The 22913-nt window shown below is 40.8% G+C and overlaps 1 protein-coding gene across 1 annotated transcript in view; it reads right to left on the bottom strand.

The window, feature by feature from the left end:
- ARHGAP15 (Rho GTPase activating protein 15) overlaps window positions 1–22913 on the bottom strand; it is a 409873-nt gene that overhangs the window by 75396 nt on the left and 311564 nt on the right. Inside the window, exon 13 of the mRNA XM_018554050.1 lies at window positions 18676–18810. Within this exon, the coding sequence (XP_018409552.1) occupies window positions 18676–18810 (135 nt within the window). The remainder of the gene's footprint in view (window positions 1–18675; window positions 18811–22913) is intronic.

Genomic DNA, 22913 nt, shown 5'->3' with positions numbered 1-22913 from the left:
TTGGCGGGGGGGTGTATTGTGGAATCTGGCCTTGGGGCGGCAGGGAGAGTAAATCCCTGACCATACACATACCTTGTTCTTGCAGTCTTCTCTTCCCTTCTCTTCCTTAGCAGCCGGGGAGGGGCGACGGTTTGCATATGAATGAGCCGCGATATTTACATATGAATTACTTATTGATATGCAAATTACCGCAGCACATTCATATGTTAATATCTCGGCCGGTACCAGGACAGTGCAGGCTGCAGGAACAGCACCAGCAAGCTCCGGAAAGAGCACAGAGTAGAGAGGGCTGGGGGAGGAGGTGTTTCTCTGGCCTCCCCCACCAGCGCCCTCTAGTGTCTACTGTGTGGTAGTGCCGGCTCTGCTCGCTACCACACAGTAGACACTGCTCTGCACAGAGTCGTCATAGCGGACCGGCCCTGGCTGCTGTGCGGGCCACATTACAAGGTCCGGCTAGCCGGATTCGGCCCGCGGGCTTTGTGTTTGCCACCCCTGATCTAAGTGATAAACCAAAGAGTATGGAAGAATGATGAGTTAGGGCCAAACAGCTCCTTCGATGCATATTAGAGTATCCCAAGATTTGGGGCTACTGGGGTGCTTTATGAGGGTCTGTGTTGATGGGTTTTTGTTCAAGTCAGAACTGCTTCTTTCCCCATACAAGTCAATGAAGATGCGAAAGCAGCTTGGAGCTGGTTGATGCAGCTTAGAAGGATGTTAAATGCAAGACAGATGATCCTGTGAATGAACTATGAATAATCTCAGAAGCATGTCTAACAGATGTCAAAAGCAAGCAGAAAGTACCTTAAAGCACATTAAATGTGCCCATCAACACAAGCCCTAAGGTAAGTGGACTTACTGTACATGAAAGAATCTTTAAGTGCTGTTGTGTTATCTGGTATAATGGTCATTGATGACTTTTTAAATATTTGTTTTTTTCCTTCTACAGAGGCTTTTAATGTCACACCATTTTTTGAGCTGCACTTATTCCTGTTTGCCATCACCAGCTGTTGTTTTAAAAGCCCTTATTCCTAACTTAAAATGTGGTGGGTTTCAATACATAGGCTTCATATATATATAATATAGAGAATGCCATTGTTGAGCTCTTGTTTTACTAGCTCCCTGACTGTTATACTGATCCAAAGGCTATAATACTTTTTAAGTTATTAACATGAAACAAGTATGCCGATCAGGAGCTCTCACTTGACTATGACATCTACGGTCAGCGTCATTGACTCACAAAGTATTGAGGCCAGAGGCTGCCAGGCAATAGGCACTTTCAGAAGGACGTCAGGCATTGCAGCCTTTATATTTCCCTAAAGTAAAGGCTTCCTTTAAAGTCAACCTGTCACTATACTTGGACCCTGTGACATTTTCATATGAAGTCCACAGGGAAGCAATGTAAATCTTTTGGGTCCCAGGCAGCTCTTATTGGTTCCTCCCTCCAAACTACACTAATTTCTGTATATAGTAGACATATGGAGGTCAGCAGGAGAAACAAGTGAGAGAAGTGACGGTTTCACTGCAGACTTCACATTAAGATTTTTCAAGGTCGGAGAGGCATTTGGCACAGGCAGCAGGAAACTTGAATTGGCACACTCTTCTTTCAATAGATATGGCTTGATTTAAAAATGCAGTAAATTGACTGGGTCACTTTAAAACATTATTACTTAAGATTATTTAAATCAAACCAATCATAGTCACATATACTGTATATCCAAAAATGTAAAAAAAAACCAAAATGAGTGTCCTATTAGGATGCAATTACTTACACCTAGAAATTGATTGCTGGTCATTTTTAGTTCAGAGTCATGTGCTTTTTTTTTTTCCCATGTTTTGATCTTATTTTTTGTTTTTATATATGTTTTTGCAGCATCCAAATCTTTGGGTTTTTCTAATTTTTTGTTTTTTTTACAGTTTAATGACCCCCTTCTTGCACAGCACTCTGTATCATAGCTTCTGTATCAACGCTGCCTGTGCTTCGGTTTAACGACGCAGCCATTAGTTTAGATGTGTCTGTCAAGCTATTAATTGGTTGAGTTCAGAAACACCCGAGTTAATATATGGCCCAGCAAGCACGATGCGTTTTATGGGTTTGTTTTTTCCAAGTCGTGTTGTATGTGACAGTGCGTCAGTGTTCTGTTTTGTGAATTCAGCCCGAGTCCTCAGGTGGATGCCGAGGTTCCTGTGCTTCCATTCTCAAAGCTGTTATTCTGGATGGGAAAGGAGGCAGCTGTGTTTACAACTCAAGTCTTGGCATACACATAGCAGAATCTATTATTCATATCATTCAGTATCAGAGAGGGATCTCGGACCACCTGTCTATCTTACAAATTCACCCTTTTGTGAGCTTTCCCGTTCAGAGCAAATTATGCTCACATTGATGAATTGGGTTTTTATGAGTGATGCTAAACGAGCATTCTCTCAGAGCCACCAGGCAGCCAGTGACTCTGGTCCACGCAGAAGTCATAGAGAAGAACAAAATGTTGGTATTTCGAAGCCCATTTGCCGTAGTAGCATTAGGTATAACATTTGGCACCTTCCGTGATTAGAATTTTAAGCTCCCCATAAATTAATCTAAATGATTAACTTTTCACGGGCAAATTCCAGAAATACTGTTAATGTCTCTAAAGATTATCATTTTTTTTTACTCCCGAAAAGGTAAATAGGCATCAAAATTAATTTGATTTTGTAAACACTGATTATATTGAAAGAGTGGCTTGTTTGTTTTATGATTGATTTTTTTTCCGCAGTAATTTATTTAGCTCTTTTTTTTTTGTTGTTGTATAAAATAGACAAGCACAATAAAGTTAAAGAGTGATTCTGGTAAAACAGGAAAAAAGCCTTGATAATTGTTCATCAAAAAAAGTGTGTTTGGACTTGTTTACTAATTAGGTATGGTGACAGATCTGTATTTGAATTCATGTTACAACCCTAAACTGACTATGTGAGTCCATTTTGAAGAATTATTTGTAGAGTCCAGAGTAGTGTTGAGAGCTCCTGTCTCTTCCCAGTTTGTCAAATTTTAACAACAGGACACAATTATTAAATTGTTATAAAACTATGGCAATGGAAGAATACATTTATTCTGAAGGCAAAATACGCTTACTGGTGTTGCTCTCAAGTCTTAAAGTGGACGTGAACTAAAAAGAAATAGTGGAAAATTACCATGTTATCGGGACCATCTAGAAATGTTAGTTGTGCCTAAAGAGGACCCTGAAAGATTTACCTTTTTGTCTTCCTTCTAAAAAAATTTAGTGCCTTGAGCTTCATAGCAATATATTTGCACTGAGATTATCTAAGGCATCTGCTGCCTCTGACTGCTAGTCTAACAAGATTTGGAGTGAGATTTGGTGATGTCACTACTGTATTGCTCACGGTTCTGCTTGCTTCAGAGGTAGATGTACCTAAGGACCTACAGTGCAAGGATCTCCATGCTTCTATTTTATCTGTAGACCTATGCTTCTTCCACCTTTCTTGCTTCTTCTTATTAGGGGGGCAGTTCTGACATGAGGAAGCAAAGCCCTGTTCCTCTACCAAGATGAACCTTCACCCTGAGACACAGTGCAGAACAAGACATGGCAAGTCAGCAATAGGAAAAACTCCTCTGAAGGGAGACTATCGGCAATACTGATGACTAGCCTTTTGCTCTCTACTTGACTTTGCTGAGTGCAAGTTCCACAGTTCAGGTCCTGTTTAAAGCTGAACTCTGGTATATTCAAAAAGAAAAAAACTTACCAATACTTTTTTACCTTCAATGAGTAAAAACAATTGTTTTTTTTTCCTCCCACACTTGCATATTGTAGCCAAAATTCCTCTTTTAAAAAGGTCACCGGTCACCGAGAGGTGGGATCTCAGAAGAGTCAACGTCACTTTTATTTACTTATCCGGTCATTCAGACTACATTTCTCATCATGCAATTGGAATTAGTGTACAGGTGAATAGGGAGTGACGCTGGGGTTCCTTCCTTAAGGTGTCAATGCATAGCTTTCAGTCCTTCCTTCATCATCACACATCTGGCAACCTAATGCAGATGCAAAGGTGGGTATGACAGACCAGGAGTCCCCTGGCCTGTCACGCAAATGATGCAGTGTTAGTGGTCAGGTCAGACTGGAAATCTTGGATGCCCTCGTCTGGCCACTACAATGAGCAACAAAATAATTAAGTGGTTGTTTGCTGTAAACAACACAGGGGATGTTACAAGACCAGTGGCCGGGGAAATAGCAGCTTTCGGTCTTAAAAAAGAGAAATAAATGGGACAGAGACCTTTTTTTTAAAATTACTCTAGCATGGATTTCTGAGTGGGAGGACAAGTGTGTATGGAAACAAGAAGACATTTATGTAGGGTAATTGTGAAGAAAAGAAGAGAAGTAGAGAAGAGGAGAGAAGAGAAGAGATGACATATTGCCCAGATGTGTATGGATGGAGAGGGTTGTGCCAGGAAATTGACTTTTCCTGGAGTAGTGAAATCTTCTAGCAAGTTCAAAGGCATAGTGGATAAAAACACTGTAATTAAATATGTAAAATATGTGATGTTTCTGTGCTTTCCTCTGCAATTGTTTAAGCTGGTGACAGGGTCTCTTTAAATACCTGTGTGAATGTGTAGCTTTGGAACTTTTAGATGAAAAATGTCATTGGCAGTGATCATTTTAATCAGCAAGAAAAAACAACAGCAAAACTCCACTAAACACAATCCCAACATAAGAGGATAAAACAAATACAGTGACAGTCTATTCCACAATAAACTCCAAGAACAATAATCACACAACATAATATTATGTTACAGTTGAACAAAAGAGAAACACTATCCATCTACAGAGTTCAGTGTTTTTTTTTTAATACCGCCCAAAGATCCTGACTAGATCATAAAAGCAATTTTCCGAGCTCGCTTGATGATATTTGGAGGTGAATTTGTCAAAGTTACAGACTATTCCAGACAATAATTGTACCGCATTGATATCACTCAATGCTTACCGACCACAGGAAAATAATCTCTGATGTAAACGCTGTTTAAGATAGGAAAGGAAAAACTAAAAGCAATAAAATGGCAAAAACTAGAAGGCAGAAGTATCATTTTTACAGCTGCATTATTTTTGAATAGGTGGAACAATTTTAACAGGCTATTTGTTCTTAAGAGTGTTAAAGGTTATAAATTGTCCAATTAATCTGGAATTAGTTTCCTAGTGTTTTGTCTACAATGTATATGCACTGGTAGGATGCATTGGATTGTGTGCATTGAAAACTGCTGGCTAAAAACAACAGCATTTTAAATGCGGTTTCAACAAGGTGATGAGGTTCTAGCACAGGACCTACCATTGAGCTCTATGTATAGCGTGCCCACTCTTAAAGTGAACCTGCATTTTGGCTTTGCAGAGCAAAGCAACAGGTTTAATGCACTTCCCACCTGTCCTTCTTACCCCATTACTCCATTGAGCTGCTAAAAGTGAAAAAAAGCCCCCTGTAAACTCTGAGATTCTCCAGTTGGAGCTTACACAGGGCTGACAATTCTTACCACCCCATGTGACAACCCTGGACCATTCACCGGGTACTAGGTCTGTCACATGGAAAAAGTCACATGCTCCTCTGCTCCACCATGCTTGGTGTTTTCTTTGCACCCAATGGGTTGTCACAAGAAAGTAGCCACATGGTCCTCTGCACCTGGTGTTTTCCTTGCAGCTGATGGTTGAAAGGAGGGGCATCAAAGCACGGGCAAAGCACAGTTTTGCTTTGAGAATCAGTGCAAATTGCTCCACTATGAAACTGAGCGGCATTCGGCTCGGCTGTTCTGCTCGGTCCCTCAGAGGTACCGAGCAGAACAGAAAAAGAGTGACAAAATTAAAAAAAAGTAAATAGAAAACGATTGTGCGGAGCTAGCAGTGACAGCTAGCTCAGCCTAATAGTTTCCTATTGTCCGGCGGCTCTGCTGCTGTAAAAGAAAAAAGAAAAAAAAACTCTCCCGGGCGCTCTGGGAGCCTCCCGGCCGCCCAGGAGAGAAACACTGCTGTGTCTTTGTTCTTTATTCTGACACGAGCGAAGTCAGAATAGAAAAAAAAAAAAAGAATTTTCCCATTGAAAAGCCTTGGGACATTACTATTGGCTATTTCAATTTGCAATAGCCAATAGTAAACTAGCATTGTACTCGCCCTCGGCCGATGGACCTGATGGGGAACTGCAGCAGTGGGCGGGTAAAATGCTATCTTACTATTGGCTATTGCAAATTGAAATAGCCAATAGTAATGTCCCAATGCTTTTCTATGGGGATTTTTTTCTTTTTTTTTTTATTCTGGCATCGCTCGTGTCAGAATAAAGAAAAAAAAGACACAGCAGTGTTTCTCTCCTTGGCGGCCGGGAGTAGGAGATTCCCCGGGGCGCCAGGGAGAGTTAGCTGTTTGGAGATCAGTGTCCCTGGTTAGCAGGTAACCAGGGACACTGATCTCTCTAAAAGTGGCCGGAGCCCGCCGCACGATCACGGCTGGGTCTGCCCTTTTTTTTGTCCCTGGTTAGCAGGTAACCAGGGACGCTGATCTCTCTGAAAGTGGCCGGAGCCAGCCGTAAGATCACGGCTGGCTCTGCCCAGCTGTCAGAAGCAGGCTGTCGGCTTGCCAATGGCTGGCCGCTCAGCCAGCTTCGGCTTTCAGCACGGCTCAGCCAAGGCCGATGCATATGCGTTCGGCTCGACTGAGCCGCTCAGCCATGATCGGGACCTGTACAGGCTATTGTGAAAAGCCCGTACAGCACCCCTTCGGTTCAACCGAAGGGGTCCTGGGGCCAAAGCTAGCCGAAGGATCTAAGACACCTTAGATGACTTTGTACAGCTGTAAAATGATCAGGAAAATGTGAGACTATACGTAGCCAATGCACGTTCTGGTAGAGATGTGGCAGTGCAGTCAATTGGTCACCTACTTTTCCTGGCAAAGTACCCTGAACCTCAGATATTCCGGTGCCAGTGAACAAAGGGATACTGACAGCATTTTTGCCCCTTTTCGCTACTCTGGCATGTAAATGAGGTTCTGCTCGTTGACTGGAGGAGATGTTATTTTAATCAAAAGCAAGTGCACTGCTTGCTGGGTGGAGGAGGAGAGAGAAGAACTGTAAAGCAAGTAGCCTTGTCATATGAGTGGGAAGTGTGTGAAAGATAACTGGGCCTGCATTCTCCCTAAGACTTGTCATGACCTGATGTTAACTACAGGATTGTAAGAGAGACTTTATTTTGTAGAAAATGTCATGGAGGAATATGTTTACCAATTAAAGATTCTCAGAAACCCATGAGGGATTGATGTTGGAACTGTGTTTTTCTACGTTCAAGTATGTGTCTCTGGAAATCTCTGGATCAAGAAGTTACCCTTTTGCAAGTTCAGTAATGTTACAAGCAAGAACAGTGATGTGCTTCTTGTCTCCAGGGGGACTATCAAAGAGGATGGACGTTGGGCCAGTCACCCAACATAGTGAGATGACTACCTAGGAAGAAGTTAGAGAAGAGACAGTGGACAACGTTGGAAATTTACACTTTTCACTTCAGACTAATGACCCATGGGCTATCCTTCTGTGTAGGGGAACCCCCCAATAGTCCTTATAGGGCCGTGGTTCTCAACTGGTGGTTCGTGACCCAAAGTGGGTCGCGACCCCATGTTCAGTGGGTCGCCACATGCCTTCCACTTTTCTAGGTGAGAGGCTCCTCAGGCTTCCTCAAGTGCAGCACTGCCAGTTCTTGTGCCAAGCAGCTATTTAAAATACGCTGCACAGCGCCGAGTGTTAGCTTGAGGTGGGGTAGGGTGGTCTGGGGCTATGGCCTTGGGGGAGATCAATCCATACATGCATTGCATACAGCTCCCTCGCATGTTCTGTAGAGGTGCCTGGACCGGAATGATATCACATTCTGGCTACTGGCACCTGTACAGGGCATGCAACGGAGTTGTACAAGCAATGCCCACATAGATGGAGCTCTGTCACAGCACAGCAGCCCACACTGGACTCCAGTTCTCGTAAGGTAGGGAGACTGGGTGGATCTTAAAAAAAATGTAAAAAAATTAAATATTTTTTGGAGTGCATATATGTGTGTGAGATTGTCTGTGAGTGTGTGAGATTGTGTCTGTGGTTGTGTGTGTCTGTCAGTGTTTTTGAGGGCCCGTTCACACTGGTACACTGTGCAGTGCAGTGAAAAGTCCTGTGCGATTAACGCACTGTACCACGCAATCACACCTACTACGAGTTCTGGTGTGGGAGGTGCATTGCGTTGCCATTCATTTGAATGCCACCCCAAATGTATCTCCTGCCAACAGTTCAATCGCCCACATCAGAATGTGCGGTACCCTAATACTGTGCGTTCCAGTGCAGTGAGACTTGGGTCGCGACTTAATGGCCAAGGACAAATGTGGGTCCTGAGGTTACACAGGTGGAGAACCACTGTTCTAGGGTTAATAATAGACCCCACCCTACAGGTTTGTCAGCAGGTCTGGGACAGGATTTAGGAGTCATGTGTAAGCATATTCCACTGGTGTCACCATGAGGAAACCCACCCAGAGAAATGCCAAGCAGACATTGCAGAAGCGCATTCATGTAAACAGGAAGTGGCTCAGCAGCACTGAGATGCAACAAAAAGATTAAAACAAGTATCTATTTTTTTGAAATGGCAATTGCTTATGACACTTTAATAAACTAATTGTTATTCAGTTAGAGCTTACATCTATGTTATTAGATAAAAGTCAAGATTATCCCTCCATCTGCCCATATGTTTGGATCAGCGAAGCATTTAGACATTCGGTTTTCACTAACTGCAACTTCGGCTTATGCATTTTTTATCATATGTACAGCTTGAACAGCCCAGGTTTGTGACAACTTTATTTTAATGTCTTCCAAGTAGCCACATCAAAATGAAAAGAAAATGCTGAAGAGGGGCTATAAACATAACTTGCAATTATGAATATTAAAGAAGACATATATAATCAAGATAACTTTTAACAGGATGCGTGATTTATTGATGCTGATCAGCTTGTAAATGATGACACAAAGCATTCGCTTTAGCTGCTTAGGAACATGTGCAAATTGAAGCTGGCTGGACAGGACTTGCAGACCTTGACATCTGCTACTGAATTCATGCTTGTGTTCCTGGCGCCAGCATCCCTGTGCTGGCTATCGAGGTTACGCTTGTGTTACAAGGGTGGGGTGGGGGGATCTCTCTGTTCTTCTACTTTCATTGACTTTAATGCAACATGCACGCTTAGCTCTTCTGTATTTCCCTAATGTTATTTTTTTTTCTCCCTCTTTGTTAAAGTTAGTTTTGATGTATCATTTATAAAGTGGCAGATATCCAGCTGCAAGTTCTCTAAATACTTTGCTCTGATAAATGGTGTTCTGCGAGTCAAGAGGTTTCATTAATATATGGATGAAGATTCTGGCGCAAGCTCACAGGATTTCCCAGGGCTAAGTGTAAATGTTTTTCACATCAGTATTGGTTGCTTTAATCTCCGTGGTCAGCCGCAGCGTTTGAATCAAAAGTAATTGGCTGTTCATGTTATTATTTTGCATGATGAACAATATTGCCCCAACATAGGCCGTTTAAAGGATGGATTTATACAGACAGTTCTGTGCCTGTAATAAAAACTGGAAGTATGAAACTCAGACCAGTTTTTTCTGATGCTGGTATCTTGGTGCTGTGCAGTTTTTGGTGCAGAGTAGGCATGAGTAGAATGATTTGGATGAAACTGATTTTGCCATGCCTCCTTTGCTCTGAGTGTTGAAACAATGGTCCCTCTGCAGAGGTCTTCAGATGTCTATTGCTGAATCATTCACCTAACTGAATAGGAAATTTCAATGCTCATGCTCTTTGCTGATTGGAGAACTCTAGCTCTGACTCAGTAGGGAGCATGTTGGACCTTTGCAGAGGGACTACTGTCTCTACACAGAGCTCAAGGGCACTTCTCTACAGCATGCTAGCATCAGGCTATGAGGCTTTTCCACTCAAAGAGTAAGACTTTGAACACCTTTTGGTTGGATACGCCTAGAATATATTCTTTACCTAAAATAAAAATTCACTTGGGCTTAAAGTGTCTCACTTTAGGTAAATGTTGGGGTTGGGCTTAAGTGTTAACATAAGCTTGTGCCTTTCCCATACAGGCCAAAGCAATAGTTGTACCTAAATGCTAGTGCCACAAGCACACACACACCTTCCCCTTGGTCCCGTGGTAGGTGGAGAAGATAACTTTTGTAAGCTTTCCCTGAATAGGCAAAGCACAGGTTTGTTTTAAAGCTGATATAAAACACAAATAAGTACAGTTATATACTCTTTTAAATTTTTTTAAAAATTCAGCTAGAACAAATAACTGCATTTTAATATGTTATAGCTACCTATAAACAACAGCACTTAGACTGGGAGAGGGAGGGGTAGCACTCTACACCAATTAGCGCTTTTCTGCTTTGCATAGTGCTGCGGGGCATGCTGACTTAGGAGAAGTTAGAAGAAGAAGTTAACCATGTTCATTAATTGTCCAATAAGCAGTCTGGGATGGGTTCTAGGCCAGGATACACTGCCAAGTTGCAGAAGAGAAAAGTAATATCTTAGACTTGGTTGTGCTGTCTGAAAGGGAAGCCTGGGTCACAACATATTAGAATTGCTTTGATTAGAAAAAACAGTTGGCGTATATGTGTTGTATGTGTAATTCAGCTTTAAGTAGGTTTTTCGAAAGCTTTGATGGAGCCACCCATGATCTTCGACATGAACACATCTGAAAGCCAGGCACAAAGTGTCCTAAAATGGCTCTAAAGTACAAATGTTTGGCACACCTGAAGGATACAGCAGATGTGCCTGACACGTGTATGAATGAAGAAAGAAGAAAAATCCTTTCTGATGAGGACTAGACGACCATCTTCTTTCCATCTGTTTTCTGAGAAAAGATTAGGGAAGTTAAACAGTCTCTCTGGATGTATATGGAAACAAGACTGGCCATATCCCAGGTACCAGGGTGACATGGTGCCTACAAAATGGACTGGCACGTAGCATTATTGGGGTGCTCAGTGAGTACAGCTGCTCCATTCCTCACTGCAATTTCCAGATGGCTCTGATCAGTCTGGCTCCTGAAATGTGTATAGCTTTGTTCACTCCTGATTTACACAGAACAATGAGACATATGTGTCAAAGAGTTTGAAGTATGGAGGGCTTTTGTTGCCTATAGAAACAATCATTCTTCCCCTTCTCTCTCCCAGAAATGAAAGGAAGAATTTGATTAGTCGCTACACGCAACAGGGTGGGTCTTCCTCTGTATGTATGTAAGATTAAACTGATTTGTAAAAACTAGAAGAGGAGACGGTATCTGTTAGTTTCAGATTTTGCATTGCTCTTAGTTTCTATTTATATTATATTTTCTGCTTTTACAGAATTCAAGTATATCTCTAAATTTTGACAAGAACAGGTGTCCCAACTGAAGGATTTACACTTAACTCTTGTTCTGGTGAAACTGTAAAATTTTGGAGTTTTCATTACTTTCTGGAAATAAGGGAACATCTCCCCACTGGCTGTCACAGAAATAACAACGGGGGGATAGATATAAAAACCTCAAGATCAACAATGTCTCTATCCTCCAAAAATGATGCCATGGGTGCTCAGTCAATGGTGACACTGTCATATATCCATTTACAGAAAAGCCAACATCCTCCATGCAAATACATTGTTGTACTAAAAACCTATAGAAAGCATATCTGATGATTCTGAAACACACAGGTCCCCTTTGACAAGGTGACGATACAAAACAACTTTGTGTGATAGGAAATCCAAAGAGTGTCATCACCGGAACAGAAGGTGTGGGGAAATCCTCCAATCCAGAATACTTGTTCTGGTGACAACTGTCCCAGAGGGGTTATCCCCTTGCTTTGGAGAGATGTCCTTGTAGGTGGTGCTTTCTGTGTGGTGAAGGATTCAAGGAAAGAAGGCAACACGACTTTTTATTTTAAAGGGCTGTTATCCAAGAAAAATCCACAATTACAGGAACACTGTATTTCTCTTTAAAACCAACCCCGCATAGCACGGCACTTTTAACATCAAACACTAACACAGCTTACAGACAGGATATTGCACTAAGCATGCTTTCTGACTCTCTTCAGTTTGGGTACCCCACTAACAGCTAACCAGAAACACAGGTGCGCATCTGTGGACTTGGTCCCTCAATAAGGAATCTGCTACCTCTAGACATGGGTCCCAGAACTCCAACGTGCTCCAGAACAAGGGGTGAGACCTATTTATCCCTAAGCAGTGAGTATCTCTCTCTTCCTATTCACTTCCCAGCAGCAAAGGACCCATTTATTATGTAGCTGGTTTTATTTATAGTATCTCTGTGTCCAGGATGGCCACCAGAATCTTGTGAGAATTCTGTGCCACATTGGACGTAAGCTTTCCTAAGATGGCCCCTGCAGTCCAAGGTAGGGAACATATTGGTCCTATTCTTGACTCCCCCAACCCGTCTGCTAACTTACCTCTTGAAGATAGCCATGCCTACCCTATGATGGGGCTTTGTTTCCATTTTCCATCCGAAATTCTATTTAAAACTGGCTGCACCAACATAGTAAACCCTTATTGACTTGTGTAGGGCTTGTAAAGGGCACCCAAGCTCTCCATTCTCAGTAGACAGCCCCAGTATAGTGAAGCTCAGGAGGGCTACAACGTATGGGTTAGTGTACTTTCCCTTGCAGTACTCAAGCTGAACTCCTGGCAGATCAAATATCAGTAAAAATTCATTTAAAAAAAACAAACACATCCTATATATGTACTTGAACTGTTCTTTGTATAAGCTTATAAAAGCAAGCCAGCCAGTCCCTATTGTATTGCAAAGTGCTGCCAATCTAACACTAGGCGGCTACTGACAAGAGGAGAGAATATATAACCATATCAGTGTAATGATACTGCCACATTGTCCAGTCAGTAGGTCAGACGGGGGTGGCCTGTAGCCAGCTATATTGCTTTACTGCATTGAGCGCAGTGACCTGGTCGTGCTCTCAGGCAGGATTGGCCTTATATCTGGACTGGCCAAAAGGTTCATATCTAACTATTTTTTTTAACTATAATTCATTGTTTTCTTGGAGCTCAGATTTTAAAACATTTCTAAGTAAAATGAAATCCCTTTACCCAGCATTGTTTAAATCTAGAATATTTTAATTGACCCGTGTTTGATTTTTTTTCCAAATGCTCTGTTCCTTCTTAGTGACATGGCTGGTATCTGTTCAGTTCTTCTACAGCACACTTTGTCTCTAAACATTGGGCTTTCACCTTCAGTGGCTCCTTCGTAAGGGCCCATTGGGGTGCAAAGATTTATTGTATATGCAGTAAGCCTTTCATACACAAAGACACCTGTGCAAGCCAGTTGGCTTCAGTCAAGTCTTGTTTAACATTTAATTATGAATATCATTAGCGTGAGTTAGGAGACAGGCCAAGCATCTGCAAGAAAATTTAAGATAGGAAAAAAACTCACCCGAGAAATTGCAAGTTTAGTATTTTTTTTCTGCTTCATTCGGCACATTTTGTTTCAGTATGAACTTCTGTGAGTGAGCTTTAAGTTTAATTCTGACTAATTTTGTGTCAAAATTTTTGATTAATTAGCAAAAATTCATGTAAAATCATGCTGAAAAATTCAGTGTTACCAGAGTGTTCAATATTTCAATGAATATTATAACTTTACTAAAAAAAACCATAAATACATAATTCTAGAAAAGACACAAGTTATAAGAGGTTCTTAAAATATATGTTCAGGCATAACCCAAAAGTACCTTAAACCCTACCTCTCCCCCTTTACAGTATGTCACAGCATTATTTTTTTAATTTACCATTTCTTCCTGTAACAAAAAACAGCTTGCTTGTAGGTTAGCCTGTAGGCACGCCCCCTCTCCCCTGCCCCAAGAACTACATTTCCTGAGAGTCCATTTGCTACTAACAGTGTGTAGACCAGTCTTTCTAGACCAGGGTGCCATGGCTTCCTGGGGTGCCTTCTGGCTTTCTCAAGGGTGCCTGGTAGGACTCTTGAGGAATGGAGGACTCTGACGTGAAGGGGAACTCTGATGTAAAAGGGGAGACTCTGGAATTAAGGGGGACTTCTAATGTGAAGGGAGGTTCCTGCTGTGAAAGGGGGGGACTCTGATGTTAAGGCAGGCTCCTGATTTTAAGGGGGAGTTTAGTAGGAAGGGGAAACCACACTTTTTATGTGTTTTTGTGTGGGTCCCCCCTTAAATTCCATTACATTTTGGCATGGGGTGCCTCAAGATTTCATGCTTTTAAACGGTGCAGTGAATGAAAAAAGATTGGGAAATGCTGGTGCAAACCACCTATTAGAAGGCAAGGCAGCAGCAGTATTTTGCTGAGAAGTAAATCAATGCATGCATGTGAAGTGGGTCAAACAACACTGCTTAGAGTTCCAGCTCAGCAGAGGTACTGCGCTGTCAGCCCCAACAGGGGGTCCAGTTCACTGGACTTCTGGCATATCAACAAGTATGTTTTTGTACTTACAATGTTTTTAATGTGAGCAAAATGGGAAGTGCACTGGCATACACTTTAAAGAAAATCTTTAGTGTAATGTCAGTGAATTGTAATGTTGAGTCATCACTGAAACATTTTCCTGAAAGTAATTTCTAAAGTGACCTCACAATTTTACTGGCTTGCTGTTCCATCTTTTGATTATTGTATTTTATATGCAGATTTGTAAATATTCCTTCCAGTGCTCATCTGTATATGAGCAAATGTGACTCCAGCAGACTTTTACTGCAGACTCTGACCATATTTGGGAAATTTCCCTTATTTTCTGTCCAAAGAGGAAGTGTTGGGAAATCTCTTCAGTGGGGACACACATAGCAACAAAACAATTTTATTGTAGTAAAATGGAGACGGATATATTTATTGTTTGTGCCTCCCTCATTCTTGTCCTGACATCACGGCTTATCACATTTTGGAACTTCCTTCACTTTCAGTTCAGGTGACAATGGTCAAACAGAGAGGGAGAATCCTCCATTGGGCACAGGGACAGCAATAAAAACCTGACATGGTTATATAGTTACATAACCTCTCACTACTCTGCCCAAAACTAAAACAAAGTTTATCTTTAGGTAAACTTTAAGAATAAATGTTAGCTGGATATGTGATGAAAAATATGTTATACTAAGAAGAAGGTCCGTAATACTTCACAGGGTTTTTGTGGAGAGATTTTCAGTTTCTTTCAGCTCTTCACTCCCTATAGCCTAGAGGTCTATTTATATTTAAAAAAAGTCACTGTGCAATTGTATTACCATTTGCACAAACATTGAAAGTAATCATGTTAATACAGTATGTGCAAAATTATACCTTCTGATATTTAAGTTATATTTTGCAAATCAAATGTATCTCATTTGGAGAATCTTGTTTCTCTCAATTTTGTTGAATTAAATGTAATTAGAAAGTTTTAGAGTGACACTAAACTCAGGAGTTAAATCTTAAAAATAAATTCAAGTACCCTAACTATTAACAAAAATGTATCTTATATGTGTATCACTCGGCTGTAGATCCTCAAATCATCTCTGAATTGGTGCTGCCACTGTCCTTCCTTCTGGAGGGTGGCTACTTTTGTTCCCCATGGTCCCTGTGAGTGTGGTAAAGTAGTCACTGCTCCAAGCTCACTCCCGTGATCGACTACAATCTCAATACAAAATAACTTTTCATGCTTGGAGTGGTGGCTACTTTACAACACACACACAGGGACCATGGGGAACACAAGTTGCCACCCTCCAGAAGGAAGGACAGTGTCAACACCAATTCAGAGATGCTTTGAGGATCTACAGCCGAATGATACACAAATAAGATACATTTTTGTTAATAGTTAAGGTAGTTGAATGCATTTTTTAAGATTTAACTACTGAGTTTAGTGTCGCTTTAAAGAGTATCAAGCTTTAAAGGTTCTACATCCAATCACATGTATGTTAATAAAGACCACATGGAAACTCTAGACACGGGGTCTAATTTGTGAAGTGCTGCAAACACACCTAAACGTGTCAAGAAGACGTTCTATTTTTTAAATACATGGTATTGTATTGACTTTTCTGGCGAATATAAGCAGCACTGGATGCAACATATTCTAAGAACATTTGATCCTGAGAGCAATTACCTTCAAAACATTAAATCAAAAGAGAAAATCCCCCGAGGGACATTTGAGTTGTCCCATATGCACAACAGCCACAACTTTATACATAGAGCGAAAAATACCTAAATTAGCGAATGGTGATTAATTAACAAAACAAATGAACGTGCAATTTCACTAGAAGAAGAGCTATGCTAATTTTGAATAAAAAGGCCTCTTTATGTAAAAGGAGCATCATCAGAGTCTGTGCCCTCGGCAGCAGTGTATTGGCCTCACTTCTTTCCGGAAGATACAAATGACGTGAGATAAGTTGAAAGTGTCTTGTAGAATGATTTGCCTAATGTATCTAAACTACTGCAGTAGTTGAGGAAATGATCTTAGCTATAGAGAGTTGAAATTGCAGTTATTAAACTTATTTTTACACTTTGAATACAAGACAGCAGTCATATGTCAAAGCCAAACCCAGCTCCGTTGGCTGCCATTCGAGAGAGGTATATATTACATAGGCATTTTAAGCTGGCACAACTGTGCAGAATATAGCGAATTATATTTTAAACAGAGCAGGTATTTGTACGAATAAATTAACATAATGAACAATGGGTCAAAATAAAATGCACCACTGTAAACAGATATTTTAAATTCTGAAGACAAGGAATACAGTGACACCAACATTTACTGGGCTGAGTTAAGACTTTACCCAATATTTTGTTTTGAGAATGTCGATGTCTCGGTAGGTCTCAGGTTTGTACTACAGGCTGCATTTAAATCTGACACTTCAATAGCTGAACAAGACACTCAAACCACAAACATTTTTTTTTCTTTATAAATAAGTATTTGAGTGTTTTCTGCCAAATCAGGAATATAAAACATTTGTGAAATATATGTCAGATGTTAGCTTGGAGTAGATGCTGGAATAAGATGTTTTAAATAACAGGTAAATGGTCAAACTTTAAAGAGACACTAAACTCAGAAGTTACATCTTAAAAATACATTCAAGTATACTAACTATGAACAACAATGTATCTTATTTGTGTATCACTCGGCTGTATATGCTCAAATCATCTCTGAATTGGTGCTGACACTGTCCTTCCTTCTGGAAGGGGGCTACTTTTGTTCCCCATGGCCCCTGTTTGTGTTGTAAAGAAGTCACTGCTCCAAGCTCGCTCCTTTGATGGACTACAATCTCAATACAAACTAGTAAACTAAACGTGAATTGTAGTCCATCTCGGAAGCGAAGAGAAAAAAAGAGCAAGAAAACCTGGGGAAGTCAAGTGACCAATCAGAAGAGTATACAGATAGTTTAAAAAAATGCAGGGGTTGGCTACAGTGGAAGAGGGGGTACTAGTGGACAGAGGGGTTAAAAACTAGAATTGGGCCTTAAAAGTTGAACTTTTGGGTGAGTAAAATATACTCTTCCGAATAGTCTGAGTCGGCTTTATGGACCGATAACTTAACATCACAGACCGCTAATCATTCAGCTCACAGCTTCTCCATGCAGAGAATAGTGACTGTCAGTCAGTGCTCCCTGCAGGGATTCCCCCCTCCCCTTCGCTCTATTCCTCCTTTGCTCATTAGAGGGACAGACGGGGAGGGGGCGGGCAAAGCTGGTTCTGACTCTAGAGGGGTAGAGCCAGATGTCAATCAGGCAGCATGGTGGATCTCAACAATATTGTCAGGACCTTTCCTAGCCGCATCCCAGCTCTGCGCTGTGAGCATATAGCATGCAGTAGCCCGCTATATTGTGACTTTGGATCACAGGAATACATTAGTAAATGTACTCCTGTGACCCAGAAGAGAACTAAAACCAAAAAAAGGATTGCCTGTAGTTCTCTTTTAAGTGCTTCATTGAGCCAGTAGTTGAGTTTCATAAGCAGGGGAGTAGCCATATATTCCTAAACAGGCCAGCCAAGGCTGAGAACCTTTTGCTTGCTAGGGTTGCAAGTGTTTTTATCCCCCCATGTTGTGGCCAATATCCAAATGAAAATCAGTGCTGTAACTAAATAAATAATTTTCAAAACTTTTTTAGGGCTTTTTTTGCATACACATCAGTGACATTATAAAAAGATAATTATCAAAAAGTGGGAGGAGCTAAATGTGTGTGTGTGTGCGCATATATAGTGATTAACTTTTTACGTACTGTGAAATTAGCTATTTTGATTGCTGTAATAAACAGCTTAAAGTGTCATTTTGTTGTGAATTGGTCATGGCCCAGCCATGCTACAGCATTCTCCAACTCATCTTCCACCAAAGAAATTAGTTGTGCACCTTTTGTTAGGTCATGTTTTTGGCTTCCACCTTAAATTTTTGCCTTCCTGTATCTCACAATACCAGACACTGATGCACTTCTGTCAATGTTTTAAACTCCATTCTGCCGAATCGGAATGGTTTAAAAAAGGAACAGAGAAAAGCAATTAATACCGTGAAATAATTTCATGCAACATATCGAATGTTCCACCTTTTTGTCTGCCTTTGTTTAAAGCCTCGAAAATTACCAGCAGACAATCCATGCAGAAAAAAAAACGCACCAAAATAATTTTTGGCCGTACGGTTATTTCGTTTCCATTTTGTGTTCAAAAGACAAAAAAAAATTTCCACTTACTTATTGCTTCTACAAACTGCTCAAAGAAGCTACGTGGGAACAGGGGCTCCGACAGCTCTCGGAAAAACATCTTGAGTGCTCCTGTGACAACGTGTATGTCCTCCCACTGGCTGTCGTCCAAATTCAGCTTCTCTTCTGGGAAAACACGGGGAGAAATGGAACAACTGGTTTTAATGAAACAATTACAAGACACTAATTATTATGTTAATGTTTGCCTACTATCATCAGCAACCGTTAACAGCCTTCTGCACCTAGAGGTTTGGTGCTGTGCTTGTTTTTTTTTTTTTCCTTTTTTTTTAACTCAAGGAAAAAAATAAAAGAGTGTTTTCAATGGATTACCATCTGTAGGAATGCAGCTGACACACAAAAAAAGAGGCGATACAAAGAGACGTGGCATTGACATAACATGTCAGATACATTTATTCCCATAATGCATCAGCCCAGAAATTAGCATTAGAGCACAACGTGATTCAAAGCTATTTGGTTTTTCGAGGCCGAGGGGCTAAGAGTTGCCAGTGATGTGCCGCTCAAGGGACCGACCCAAAGGCCTGATGGAGCCAACATGAGACATATGCTAAGCTTGACGATAGAAAATTCAGCTATTGCTTTACATATGCTAGCCATGGAAGGTGCTGGGGAATTATAGGTAAGCATTGTCACATTAATTTGTGGCTGACAGCAATATCAACAAGGAAAAGGAACGAGAAGGGGGGGCGGGGGGTGGAGGACAAAAACAAATCCTCTCTTTAATGATTTCAATAACGTTCTGTTTTCAGCTCAGCAAGGTAGTGTGTTGCAGAAACAATATTAGGCAGACTCCCGTCGTTCTACCTAGGCTGTGCAAATCTGCCAGGAATGATAACGTGCCAGACACAAAAATCACTCTTCTTTTACAATTCCCCACTCACATAGAGTGAAACAGTCGTTTGAAGCTCACCTGAACCGGGGATTTTTACCGACTTGAAACGGAGAACTCAGAGACAATATTTAATTAAGAAGAATGAAACAATTATCCACTATTTCTTGGTGTTATCTGGGTGTATTCGCCAAAACATCAAAGACAAGGTAATTAGGCGTCATGTCACCTCGCTATTCAGAGGCAAGTTTTGGAAAAGGAAGTATTGTGCAGGGGAAAAAAATAACAATTGTAATTAGTTCTGGGCCTTTGAACAATATTTCAGGTAAAGGAGAAATAACACATTTGCAAACAAGAAGGAATTTAAATACTCCAATAAATACTCCACCGCCCTGAGATTGGTTGATAAAGCAAAGCAACGCAGTATGTAAATTGTATTTTGGGGAGACGTAGAAACAACTGTGAGCATGTAATGCAATGATATAGCTTCTGTAATATACAAAGAACACACAAAAACAGATGGCGTAAGGGTGACTTCAGAACATGGGTCTCTATTGGTGACAGTCAGGCCCTATACAGATTAAATAAAGAGTATTTAAACACAAAAATAAAAATGTAATCTATTGCAGTTAACCAGTCCTTAGATGAGGTTTTGTTTATTTAGACTCCTTGCGGTTTATTTTCAACCTGGTAATCTTGCGAATAACAAACCTCATGTCATTGGGTGGCTACATGCAGTCCTCCACTGTATCTATGGAGGAAGCCATGGCAGTCATTAGGGTGAATTGCACTACAATTACATCTTCCTTCAATCATCTCCAATACATGGGGGGTAGTAGTTTATGGTATATAGGGCAGATAAGAATATCTTTGTTTTCAGGTCAGCTCACAGGCTCATATGGACAGTGAATTTCTGGAAAGATCAACAGATATTTTCTGCCCTTGCCAAAAATGATCATAGCCTGAACAAATTAAAAATAACTGCCACCACATCTTAGGGCTTGTTCGCACCAAATGCGGTGCGTTCCAGAGTGGTACACACCGCAATCGCTCACAAAAACTACCCCCTGCGTTCTGGGATGGGAGAGGGCATTGAATTCAATGGCAACGCTTCCACGCCCCCCCGCCCGCAGTGCGATTGGACGCGTGGCAAAACTTTGCCTGCGTTACGTTCCACTGCAACCGCAAAAAATAGAGCAAGCAGAGGCGAGGAAGCTGCAATATATTACATTTTTGTTCTTGGATTTAAATATTCTTGAAAGCGCTCACGGCCATCATCTTGACAAAATGTCTGAGATCACTCAATCTTCACTTTCTACATGAGAATTCTTTGCTTTCTACATGAGATCACTCAATCTTCACTTTCTACATGAGAATTCTTTGCTTTCTACATGAGATCACTCAAAGACATGCTTCTTTATTTCTACAGAAATCTCAGTGGTCCTTGCACCACATATGCACTGCATCTCTATGTCATCTGAGCTGTATAGAAACATGCAGCAAGCCCCATATGTAAGGATAGATACATCTCTCCCCAATCCTCATTCATTTCCGTATTTCTGCATATGTATGTCATTAGACAGATGAGCCATGCTTCTATTATTTGCTTTATTGAATAATTTAACCTATTGGCATATAAATTGGTAAACAGGAATGGTAAACCCCAGCAACTAATTACAAAACCATTTTTCATTGGTCTCATAACGTAAAAACCTCTTAATGCTGAAATTTGATTGGCAGCTGGGCAACTTCACTAAACAAGGCAAAACTGTAATATACATCAGCTTACCAATCCTTAAATGTGATGGCTGCATTCATTTTATTTTTTTTTAGGATTTTTTCTTTATTTTCACCTGGAGATCCGGCCCATAAGTCTGCTATTTTTCAACTACCTTTAACAGACCAAGCTGTCCAGCAAGCAGGATTGCGAGAGACCCAACGAAGAACAATGACATCAAAAAAGAAGAACCTGACGGCTTACTGTCACTTTAAAGAACGGGGTCTTTGCATTGTTGAAATGTGTCAGATATTTGGAAATGTCCCCTCTCACCGTGGTGCCACACCCCCTGCATGGCCTTATAATAAAATTGGTTTTACTCCTGATTAAATCATTTTCTCCTCTCCCACTACCATACTTTTCATAATGGACCTGTGCGCTCTACAGCTGGCGAGCTTCCCATGATACCAATTCTTACTTTATCTTTTAAGCACTTTGCAGCTAGGATCTCATGCAGAGGGCTTATGTTTTGTTAAGAGCTTCATTCTTACAGAAATAGCTGAACACATGTTCTAAAAATGTTGTACAATTTATTGCTTGAAACACATTTAGAAAATGCAAAAGTGGCGGTGTTGAATTGCCTGTTGTAGTTGAACGGTGCGCAGAATGTGCGGTGCTACGAGCACGCACTTATTGAGGCAGCTGTAGTCATATTATATCACTTGTGCCACCGGCGTGATCACATCTTCAGTGTAAAAATAATATTTAATAAATATTTCTTTAAGATATTTCATTTTATATCCAATGGTAAATCATTTTACATTTTTAGAGGAAATTGCTATACGGTATTAGTTAGTTTAACACAACAGATAATTTTTGTTAATTTTAATTAAATAGGAAAAAACAATTATATATATATCAGTAGTCCGGTACAATCAGCACAAGAAAAAAGGTTGATGATTGTTCACAAGGTAAGTTTCCGAGATATAAATTATATAAAATATCCCATTATAATAAGCTCTCACCTCCGACCATTAAAAACACCCTTTATCCCTTTGATGGAGGCAAGAAACAGCCTCATTATCCAAACAAAACACTGCAACCATGCTTCGTAGCATTTTTGTTGCTAGGTTGCATTTAATTTGAAATCTGCCTCTTGCAGTCTTTGTACAGCAGAGCTCAGAGTGGGAGAGAGAGAAGCAGTCCAAGGAACTAGTCAGGTGTACTGCAGTGCTCATGTGCTACCAAGAAGGAGATAGCAGAATGACAGAGAGATGAGCTTATCAGTTGGCTGTTTCCCCTACTGTTCAGTGACAGGGATACATTGGGATGCCTTTTAGGTGCGGACAAAAAAAACGTTCTGGCCGGGGCATGGTGTGAAAGGGGCCTTACTGTCAATTGATAGGGTGTGGGTTGGAAGGAGACCTGTCTCCTCCCACTGCCAGGTAGTATTGTGCAATGTTGAGTGCTATGTTAAGACATGCTGATAGGTTAATTGACTCCTGTTTAAATTGGCCCTTGCATTTATGCATGTGAGATAAAGGCGTACTAAAGCAGGTGACTGATCCTTAGTGATTTCTGTTGTGCTATCAAGTAACAAAAAGTCACCTGTGTAGCTGTATCTTAACTGTTCTAAATTCTTTGATATCTTCTAAACACACACAT

This window comes from Nanorana parkeri, unplaced genomic scaffold (assembly GCF_000935625.1).
Source record: "Nanorana parkeri isolate BGI_ZX_2015 unplaced genomic scaffold, ASM93562v1 scaffold140, whole genome shotgun sequence".
Lineage (NCBI taxonomy): Eukaryota > Metazoa > Chordata > Amphibia > Anura > Dicroglossidae > Nanorana > Nanorana parkeri.
This window is presented reverse-complemented; position numbering and strand designations above follow the sequence as displayed.